General features: G+C 39.2%; 2 protein-coding genes across 2 annotated transcripts; one reads left to right on the top strand and one right to left on the bottom strand.

Annotated features, from left to right (window-relative positions):
- Nucleotides 1-585: 585 nt before the first annotated feature.
- LOC113698659 (ATP-dependent zinc metalloprotease FTSH 6, chloroplastic-like) lies at nt 586-3,363 on the top strand. Its single transcript, XM_027218548.2, has 5 exons — nt 586-1,325; nt 1,424-1,964; nt 2,037-2,350; nt 2,544-2,784; nt 2,914-3,363. Exons 1-5 carry the CDS (start codon nt 718-720, stop codon nt 3,253-3,255), a joined length of 2,046 nt encoding a protein of 681 aa, XP_027074349.1. The 5' UTR covers nt 586-717; the 3' UTR covers nt 3,256-3,363.
- Nucleotides 3,364-3,934: 571 nt separating this feature from the next.
- Nucleotides 3,935-10,159, bottom strand: LOC113698658 (probable metal-nicotianamine transporter YSL7). The gene is made up of 6 exons (XM_027218546.2): nt 9,618-10,159; nt 6,572-6,735; nt 6,228-6,325; nt 5,995-6,129; nt 5,362-5,551; nt 3,935-5,284 (listed from the first exon to the last, which is right to left on the bottom strand). Exons 1-6 carry the CDS (start codon nt 10,057-10,059, stop codon nt 4,178-4,180), a joined length of 2,136 nt encoding a protein of 711 aa, XP_027074347.1. The 5' UTR covers nt 10,060-10,159; the 3' UTR covers nt 3,935-4,177.
- Nucleotides 10,160-10,578: the final 419 nt, after the last annotated feature.

Genomic DNA, 10,578 nt, shown 5'->3' with positions numbered 1-10,578 from the left:
AATACACTAGGGATTGATTATTTTTAAAACATTATAAATAAAATATCAGAAAACTAATTATCAGGAAAATTCAAAGGTGGACCGAAAAAAGGGGGGGAAGTCACCAACAGAAGGCTCACGGCTTAAGATTTTTCCTATTCAAACTTCTGGATTAGGGGCTCAAGACTTGGAAGCGTAGGTTGATGCAAAACTATGACAACTGTGTGTCAAATAATGCTGAATGATGAATATGTATTCGATTTCAATCCGGGATATAGTTGGTAAAAGCAAACATGCTCTTAAATTTTCTTGAGCTCTTTAGGGTCTTTCACATTTTTCTCCACACAAAAATTTGGCAATGGAAGACCTTTACCTTTCCAAGTGTATGGTCCAAAAAAAAATGAGGGTTTATAACGTTTGTCATTCTTGAGGTCCAACTTGAGTATCAAGAATCCTTAATTTCATGCATCTGAGTCATCTACAAGACAAATAAACTACTCCAGATCCTTCACGAACGAAAGTCGACTAGGATGAGAAACATCCACGCTGCATATACTGCCAAGCCAAAAGCTGCTAGAAGCATCTTGCTCTTCTCCTATTTAAACTGCAACCAATCATTCCCTCCAAAACTGTCCAACTGCCATCAACTGCAGAAAACACAGGATATCCTCATACAGCTACTAAGTGTTTTGAATCCACTCTACCTTTAAGTTACTGAAAAAATTTTCAGTTAATAAAATGTCTCCTGCTCTATCTTTATCTATGTCTCACCTTCCCATCTGCAAATGCCAAGATGATCCAAAAGACAGTTCCAGGATCAGCAAAAGCTCCAGCAGAGAGAACACATGTCACAGAACTCCAGTAGCGAATATTGATGTCAAATTTAGTCGGCGAAACCTGTTACAAAGCACTGGTGTAAGCCTAGTTGGAGGGACTCTGGCTCAGCCTGCAAGGGCTGGACCAGAGCCAGAAAGTCCAATGGAAGCTAGTTCGAGTAGAATGTCGTATTCAAGATTGTTAGAGTACTTAGATCAAGGTAATGTTAAGAAGGTGGATTTGTTCGAGAATGGGACTGTGGCAATTGTTGAGATATACAATCCTGCACTGGAGAAATTCCAGAGAGTTAAAGTTCAGCTGCCTGGATTGCCACAAGAATTGTTGACAAAGCTCAAAGAGAAGGATGTGGATTTTGCATCTCATCCAATGGAGGTGAATATGGCCTCTGCCGTTCTTGACTTGCTGGGAAATTTGGCTTTTCCCTTGATACTGCTTGGCGCTCTCCTCTTGAGAAGTTCTTCAAATACACCCGGAGCTGGAGGTCCAAACCTACCTTTTGGATTAGGAAGGTAAGTTGAACATTCTGATTTACAATGCAAGTATTGGTCATTAGTAAGCAATAAAAATTTTGAAGTTAGTACTGAAAACTATTGGAATATTCTTACAGGAGCAAAGCCAAATTTCAAATGGAACCAAATACTGGAGTGACATTTGATGATGTAGCTGGAGTTGATGAAGCAAAGCAAGATTTTCAGGAAGTTGTTGAGTTCTTAAGAACCCCAGATAAATTTGCTGCAGTAGGAGCAAAAATTCCCAAGGGCGTACTCTTAATAGGACCTCCAGGAACAGGGAAGACATTGTTGGCTAAAGCCATAGCTGGAGAAGCGGGGGTTCCTTTCTTTAACCTTTCAGGTTCAGAGTTTATTGAGATGTTTGTTGGAGTGGGAGCTTCTAGAGTGAGGGACTTATTCAACAAAGCTCAACAGAATTCACCATGTTTGGTCTTCATTGATGAGATTGACGCTGTTGGGAGGCAGAGAGGAACTGGTATTGGTGGAGGAAATGACGAAAGGGAGCAAACACTTAACCAGCTGCTCACAGAAATGGATGGTTTTACGGGAAATACTGGAGTCATTGTCCTTGCTGCCACTAACAGACCCGATGTTCTAGATGAAGCTTTGCTTAGGCCAGGAAGGTTTGACAGACAGGTACTAATCATGCTGATGTGACTTTGAGAAGCAGAAACACACTACTAATCAAATCTTAATTTGTTTTAACAGGTTAGTGTTGGACTCCCAGATGTAAGAGGGAGAGAAGAAATATTGAAGGTTCACAGCAACAACAAGAAACTCGACAAGGATGTCTCTCTCAGTGTCATTTCTATGAGGACTCCAGGATTCAGTGGTGCAGATCTTGCAAACCTCATGAATGAAGCTGCTATTCTTGCTGGTCGGAGAGGCAAAGAGAAGATAACCTTAAAAGAGATTGATGATTCAATTGATCGAATTGTAGCTGGAATGGAGGGAACCAAGATGACAGATGGAAAGAGCAAGATTTTAGTGGCTTATCATGAAGTTGGGCATGCAGTCTGCGCGTGAGTTCATCACTCAGTGGTTCTCATTTCTATTGTTATGTATCATCTTACTCTTGCGGAATATTCTAAAAATGAAAAAATGGACCGAAGCTTCTTCCTTTAATAGTCATGTTAAGCAAGATCCTTCATGCGTCTAGGCTGTTTAACATGAACGATACATTATGAGCTTATCGTTTTCCTTGGCTGAATACAGGACCTTGACACCGGGTCATGATCCTGTACAGAAGGTGACAATGATCCCTAGGGGTCAAGCCCGTGGTCTGACGTGGTTCATACCCGGTGAGGATCCAACACTGATCTCAAAGCAGCAGCTTTTCGCCAGAATTGTTGGAGGGCTTGGAGGTAGGGCCGCAGAAGAAATAATATTCGGCGAACCAGAAATAACAACTGGTGCTGCAGGAGACTTGCAGCAGATTACCCAAGTAGCAAGACAGGTATGTTTCAAGAACTTAATTCTTTGGAAATCAGGATAACCATATTCAAGTTTTACAAATTCAACTTAGTCTGCTGGTATTCTTTTTTTCTTGTTTTTTTTTTTTTTTTTTTTTATATATATATAACAGATGGTGACAACTTATGGAATGTCTGAGATTGGGCCGTGGTCTTTGACTGATCCGGCAGGACAGAGCAGTGATGTGGTGCTGAGAATGCTGGCAAGAAACAACCTGTCTGAAAAGCTTGCCGAAGATATTGATAAATCAGTGCGTCAGATTATTGAAAGAGCATATGAAATTGCAAAGAATCACATAAGAAATAGCAGGGAGGCAATGGACAGTATAGCGGAAGTGCTGCAAGAAAAGGAAACCCTGACAGGTGATGAGTTCAGGGCTCTGCTCTCAGAGTTTACCCACATTCCTCCTGATCATCTATCTAGAAAACCAATACGCGAGCTGATTGAGGCCTAAGTACTAACCAACCTTGTAAATTCACTTGAATAACACATTGTATCTTCAACACATTGTACATGCATACTGAATGAAATGCAATTAGAAAGACAGACTAGTATGAACAAAGAGCATATAAAGCATCAGCAATGTCCAAAAAAGAGCATAACTTTGTGCAGGTAGCAATAAACAATTGAAGCTCCATAAGAGACGGACCACGAGTTTAAATCCAATTTTATCATTTTATGACAGCTCCAAAATTACTCATTCGGTCCAAAGAATGTCATCATAAACCCATCACCAATTTCTTTTCACTTCTTTTTTTTTTTTTTTATATACTAAACAAAATTATATATGTATGTATGAAAAAAAAACAGCAACAACAAAGTAAAAAGCCGTCAAGGAGGGTGGAGATTTAGGCTGGGCTAACGAAAGATAAATAGGTGCATTTGCCTTAGCCATTCCATGCGGGTGGAAGTTGGCTGGTTGATCAAGTATATCATAAACCAAACGATAATATTTCTTTGGCAGAATAAAAAAAAAAAAAAGAGTGAAAGGATGCCAAATATAATCTTCAGCTGACGAGAAGAATTCTTTTGAGGATTTCTACGAACCCCGAAGCTAAAAAGTTTCAACATGCAATCCATAGAAAAGAAAAAGAGAGAGAGGGAGCCTACATTTCTAGATGTCCAATCTGCAATTTCAGTCTATCAATCTATCTAGCATGCATTGAAACTGTCAGGCTACAAGCAGTCGTCTTCAAACAAGGTACAGAATAAAACGACACTTTAAACTAGCATCTTTGATCCCAAATATGTCTATATACATCACTTTACACTTTCGAATTGAGATGCTGAAAAACACGGACTAGGAAAACGTGAGAATACAAGGACACAGAAATCATAAAGCGTGCAAGTGACTCCAGCTTTTCAAGTTACAAGCTTCAAGAACCTAAGAAGGTATCGACCTTAGAATTGACTTTCCTCGAAAGAAATTTCATGCAAATTGGAGGATTGACACCTGCCAAAGCTAGTATTGCACTAGGCAATGTCCATATGCCATCTCCACATATCAATCCAGAGGCTACGGCAGGTCCAAATGCATCAGCCTTGGCCTTGTTCAACTTCTCCCAAACGAATAGTATCAAGCTACCAACACACATATCAATGGCAAAGTATGATCCAAGATAGAATGGTATTGCCATTGCCATTGGAAGAGGAATAAACCGTGCCCACTTCTTCCCCAACAAGTCTCGGATGCCATTGATGACAACTGCTTCAGCAAAGAATACATAGCAAAGTGTGAGGCAGTTCTTTGGCAAAGCGCCAAATCCTTCAACTCCCAAGATCGCCATGTTACGGTAAATTAGAGCATAAGGTGCTGGATATTCTGAACCTTGTTCTCCCAAATCATGGAAGGCCTTGTAGAAGAGCCAGAATACACTAGGAGAAATAATACAACCCATAGCTGTTCCAATGATCTGGCTGACAAACATAGATCTTGGGGAGGCAAGGGTCAAATAACCTGTCTTGAAGTCCTGTGTGAGGTCCGAAGCTGTGGAAACAATATTCATCATGACCCCACATGCAGCTAATCCAGCAATAACACCACCATGGGCGGCACCAGCCCATGCCCCAACTATGAAGATTGCCAGCTTTCCATATGTGGATGCTAGTGACCAGTCGGTAAGCCCGCAGCCATAGGCATTACAAAAGGCTAGGATTGGAGCAAAAATATAAATGACGAGAATGTAATACCACTTGAGCTGGGGGAAGATGTGCGGGAGAACTATAACGGAAATTATGGAAATGGTGATGTAACCAGTGATAGCAACCCACAATGGAATTTGATCCTTCAGGAATAGTTGCCTTCGGCGTTCATCATCATAAGACAATGCTGAGTTGACAGGTGAGTTATTAACACCAACTGGGAGAACAGCACCAGCATCTTTCTTGTAGATTTGGTGATACATGGCAATTAAAGTGCGTCCAAGAACTTTCACAAAGTTGTAAAGCCCATCACCAAGTATCATAGCTATGGCAATGAAAACCTATAAAGAAGAAGAATGAACAGAAGGTCACCATCTGTACTTTGGTTGCTTACTTCTGGCATAGGTAAGAAAATTACCCGATAACCTTGTATTCCATGGAGGCTGCTAGAATTTTCAGTTGCACTATACCAGTCACCCTTCCTATTCTCTATGAGAGGCCACATGATGCCCCAAGAAAGGATTGCTCCAACTAGCACAGAGACATTGATTAAATAAGGACATATCATCCCAACACCAACATAGGTTGCAGAGAAATCGAAGTAAAACCTGATTTCGTAGAAAACAAATGGTTAAACAAGTTAATAAGCTACATATTGGTATCCAAGAATGTCTGACACAAGAAAATTAAACCTGCACAACAAAAAACAGGTTTTGGTCCCAAGGGTGTTATGCATTTTTATGCGCTAACAGCTTAATGTATGCAAGATGTTTTATATATCATCATTATCATTTTATAATACTATTTCTAAAGTACCATGAGTCTTGGTACCTTTGAGCGTAAGCATTATTGTGGTCTTACATTTTGATATCCCAATTATGCCCTTGTTAATTGATGATTAAAGTTGCACAATATGCTCTTATACATTTATGATGATTAAAATTCGTTTAGAAAATAATGGTTGACGACAAGACAAACCGTTAATTGAGCAAACAAACACCAAAGAAATTTCATTCTGATCCCTTCAGCCAGAACTAGATCAAGGACTTGCCTATTTTTATAAGCTTTGAGGCCAAAAGTTGGGAACTGCACAAATCCACAGCCGTCTCCTGCAGTGAAGAACCACTGGAAGAAACCCCACAAGAAGCTGAAGGAAAAGAATTTTCCAAGAGTTCTCACTTGCTTCCTGCATTAAAATTTTATGAGCAAGAGAGTATGAGAAGCAAATTAGATCATCAATGTCAATAAGACATGTAATAGAAGATTATATGGTCCTCGTCTTACTTTGCTAGCTTGGCTCCTTGGGGAGTGTGGAAACTGTTGATAAGATAAGCAGTTGCAGTACCGCTGGGATATGTCAATTTGAAGTCTATGATCATTATCTGATGCAGTTAACAAACAAAGAAATGGTTATGAGCAGAACACGTTTTGATGCCCAAAATACTGAGGCAACACAGAGGCTAATTCAGAATGAGGATCGACAAAGAAAATGCATGGACAGTGGAACCCTATTCAAGGATGCCAAAGAAATAGCAGGACAAAAGATTTAAACACAAGGATGCCAGGTACATGACAAGTGAATTTGGTGATCATCCAGAAACAGAGGTAAAGAGCAAGTCCAGAGATACCTTTCTCAGGGGCACCACAGAGAATAGCCCAAGAAAGCTAACAAGAAAAAGAAATCCAAACATCCACCCAAGAGATGGGATCTTGATGTTCTGTGCAAAGTTATCTTCACCAGACTGTTTAGCAACAACTTCACTCATTCCAAAAATGTAGCTGCCAAAACCTCCTGCATATTGGAGTCCAGGGAATGGAGAATCAGTATTGGTAGTTCAAGGATGGAGCATTTGATAGCTATAGTGTTAATGGAATATACAACTTCACTCAAGGACTCACAGAACAGTGAATTAGTGCATATTAGTAATTTCCAGTTGCATAGCCTTTTCTTCTTCTTATTTTTCTGTGTGAAATTTTGCTGATAGAAGACATAGTAACAAGCATCCTGGTTAGCTAATGAGTAACGCTACTACAAGGTCCAAAGACACAAAGTTACCATTCAGTGCTGTACTATTGCCAAGATGACAACCAACAGAACTAGCTAGCATCAACGTATTTAACAGCTTAGTTTAGGCACTATTTCAAACTGGGATTTCGTCAGAGTTTGGAAAAAGACTTGTTAGTATAAAAAATTACTTAAATAAGAGGCTTTTAAAAAATAAAAAAAGATATAATAATAACAGGCCTTTTTGTTTTACTTCTACATCAGGTGTGTGTCTTAACTTGTCATCATGGTTATTTCTGCCTTGGAATTCTGCATTAGGTAATCAAACAATATATGGCCCTCATTCGGAACAAACTGCCATCAAAGAAACCCACTGAAGCAGACAGAAGCAACAGTTCATACACTAAAAGACTGATGTCCTGTTTTTACACTCTGTTCATCAAGTCTGAGTCTTCATAATATTAGCAAGTGAACATAGTATGTTTTTACACGCCATAGCCTGTATAGCCAAATTTTTACACTTCATTCACCAAGTCCGAGTCTTCGTAACATTAGCAACTGAAGACATTAAATTAAAAGTGAAAAGAAGTAAAAAAAACCAGCAATCCTAATAAAAATGTTTGAAATAATATACATCCTCCAATGGTGAGCGTCACCCACAAAATCCAAAAGTTTTTTTTTTTTTTTTCAACTAGCAGCCTTCAGATTGCTAAATGGTATAGAGAAACAGGTCCTGGCGCGTCATGCTGGGTTAAAAGATGTTTCATACAAAATAAATTAAGTGGATATTGGTTTTCATTTAAGGTTGACGTGCTACGATATCCCACTGCGTCCTAGTCAGGAATTTCGAGTCAAAATAGGTTACCAATAACTATTTCTGGTTGCTTGTGATGCATCACAGCTACTTTTCCACAATCTCGTGCTTCAGTTAAATTTTAGAGTTCCAAATAGAAAGAGAAGTGATTTGCCCGCATCAGTTCAAAATTTTGATATATCTATCACCTGCTGGCCAAGGTTTAGTTACTAAAACAACACAACTAAAATAAAAATAAGCCAAAGTCCAAAAACTTTTCTTGATTTTCCACTTAAGAAATAACTTTTCTTGATTTTCCAGACTGAAACATGAACTTGCCGTTTTGAGATGCCAGGGATAGATAGATTAGGGAATCAAGGCGTTGAGTTGATCACAGATGGGGTGTCAGATTGCAATTATTATTACTGTTTAGAAGATTCATCTCTTTAATAATTTTATTTCTATGCACCCATCAACATCTTGACACACTAAGCACTGACTTACTATTCAATTGTTCCATCATCTGCATCATATACAGTCGCACCACAAGTCACGGAAAATGTTTTCCTAATCATGGCTTCTTTGACACCACCATGCAAAGCAAATTAAGCTCTATCTTAGAGTAATCAATAACCACCGGATATGACAAGGGAATTAAGTAAAACAGTCTAATCCAAACTTTCCAGTGAAGGCAAACCATTTCGTAGGTTATAAAAAGATTACGCTATTGACCAAACACTTCATAAATTTGAAGCAATACTAGTCTATTTTGCACAAGTGCAGGCAGATTTTGGAATCTTGTGAAAGGTCATTCCCACCCAGCTGCCGAACTTTTTACGGCATCACTTGTGATGAGAGCTGATACTAAACACACAAGCAACACGACACACACACACAGCTGGTGTAGCTCAAATTACATAGAATCAAGGAGCTTCTTTGCAAAGAAAGATTCACGTTAAAGGATAGAAATTGATTCATTTTCAAAACTGACAGCCCAAAAGATGTTTATATTACTACTGTTACTTAATGATATTCCGTGTAAAAGTTACATGGATCCATCAAAGTTTTGTAGAACCGGATACCAGATAGAATCTTGACCGCCGTAAGACTTTGGGAATTTGCCAGAACTGATACTCGTGAAGAAAGGCAAAGTTTTTGTTCTTATTTTACCCCAAGTTGGATGAAGGAAAAGGCAGCAAGCAAGAACTCTCAACCGGAAAGTTCAGCATTAAAGACATGATTGCATAAAAGTTTCCAACCGTATGCATAGCATTTTCCCATTATTATGCTATTAGGAAGCGGTGATTTTGACACTAAACTAAAAGAAAAGAACAGATTGAAATATATCTCTATGCCGCTAAATGAATTATTAGTGAAAGCTCCAACAGGGTCCCCCAAACTCTCTATATTCACACGTTCGGGACCCTCAAAGTGCCGATTTTCATTGGACTCCATTAGCATAAGCAAATAATCCATGGTTTCATCATAAATTCACATCCCAATTTCCATCAATCAATCTCGATTTCCCCACCCATCATTACTCTTCAGGCCACGCCGGAACATGTGACTAACACCTAAAAGGCTAAACTCTGCACCAGGGCCACCACCGACTCGCCGCCAGAGATGAAAATATCATTTTATTCTCCTAGTCCTACTAATGATACATGAAAATTAACCTTGGACCCTTAAATGTTACCTTTAATTCGGGTTGATTTCTAATTTCAGATACGTAAAAATTAGTCTTAGACCCTCAAACAACAACTTTATGCTACTTGATCCCAGGAAAAAAATAAAAAAATAAAAATGGAAGAAACACAAGTAGTAACATCTCCATAGCAAAACATGCATGTTGATTTTGGAAGTCTGAGATATTTACCGCTAAAAGCGATGCCAGAGGTTGCAACAACGCAGGTTTGGATGACAGTATTTTCTTGCCTAGTAAAAGGCTGCTTCAAAAGCCCAGATTTCTCAAGAAACTTTGTCCAGGTCTTGACGAAAAAGAACCCCAGTAGCCCAGCTGAGACATTGAGAGAAGGGATAATCCCAGTTGTGAGATTCAGCTTCATGACAATGAAAGTGAACAAGATTCCCAGCAAAAAGGCTGTAACAAAGGCCCTTATCGTCAGCTGGCTTTGCCATGATGGCACCTCTTTGGACTCAAAGATCTTCTCTATTGATTCAATGCCATTCTCCACCACTCTATCATCTGATTTCTTGTTACCAGTGGCATGGTTGTAGGCATCATCTTCAGACTGCAAAGGCGCGCCATTTTCAATACCATTTGGATCACGCCTTGAAACGCTAGCAGAGCGATCCATTTTGGCCTATGCAAAGAACAGCGGATGGGCTGCAATTGCTAGCTGAGACAATGCATACATATATATTATATACGGATAAAGGATTTGGGATTTTGACCAAATGGGGTGGGATAAAGTAATAGAGTATTATTTCTTTTTTTAGTAGTATTTGTTCGATGGGTTGTCTTTATCAGTGTGTGAGTGTGTGAAAGTTGGCCTTGAAGTGATAAACACAAACCGTGAATGAGCTTTAGGAACCACAGGGCCAATGGCTCAGTGCCACCAAGGAGTGGAAGGGCTTAAGTCCCTCCTTGGGTTATAGATGAGGGTTCAAATCTCACCTGTAATAAAAAAAATTTAAGGATTGTGTCATAGCATTTTCTTGATCTAATTAGGTCTGTATACCCACTAGTCCCCTACTACATCCTCTTTAGGCTTCCCCTCTCCTCTATATTATGATAGAATAGGTTATATAAATGTATTATTGCTGACAACAAAAAAAAAAAGAAAGAATGAGCTTTAGGAGAATAGAAATGAATC

The sequence above is a fragment of the Coffea arabica genome, chromosome 7c, assembly GCF_036785885.1.
Source record: "Coffea arabica cultivar ET-39 chromosome 7c, Coffea Arabica ET-39 HiFi, whole genome shotgun sequence".
NCBI lineage: Eukaryota > Viridiplantae > Streptophyta > Magnoliopsida > Gentianales > Rubiaceae > Coffea > Coffea arabica.
This window is presented reverse-complemented; position numbering and strand designations above follow the sequence as displayed.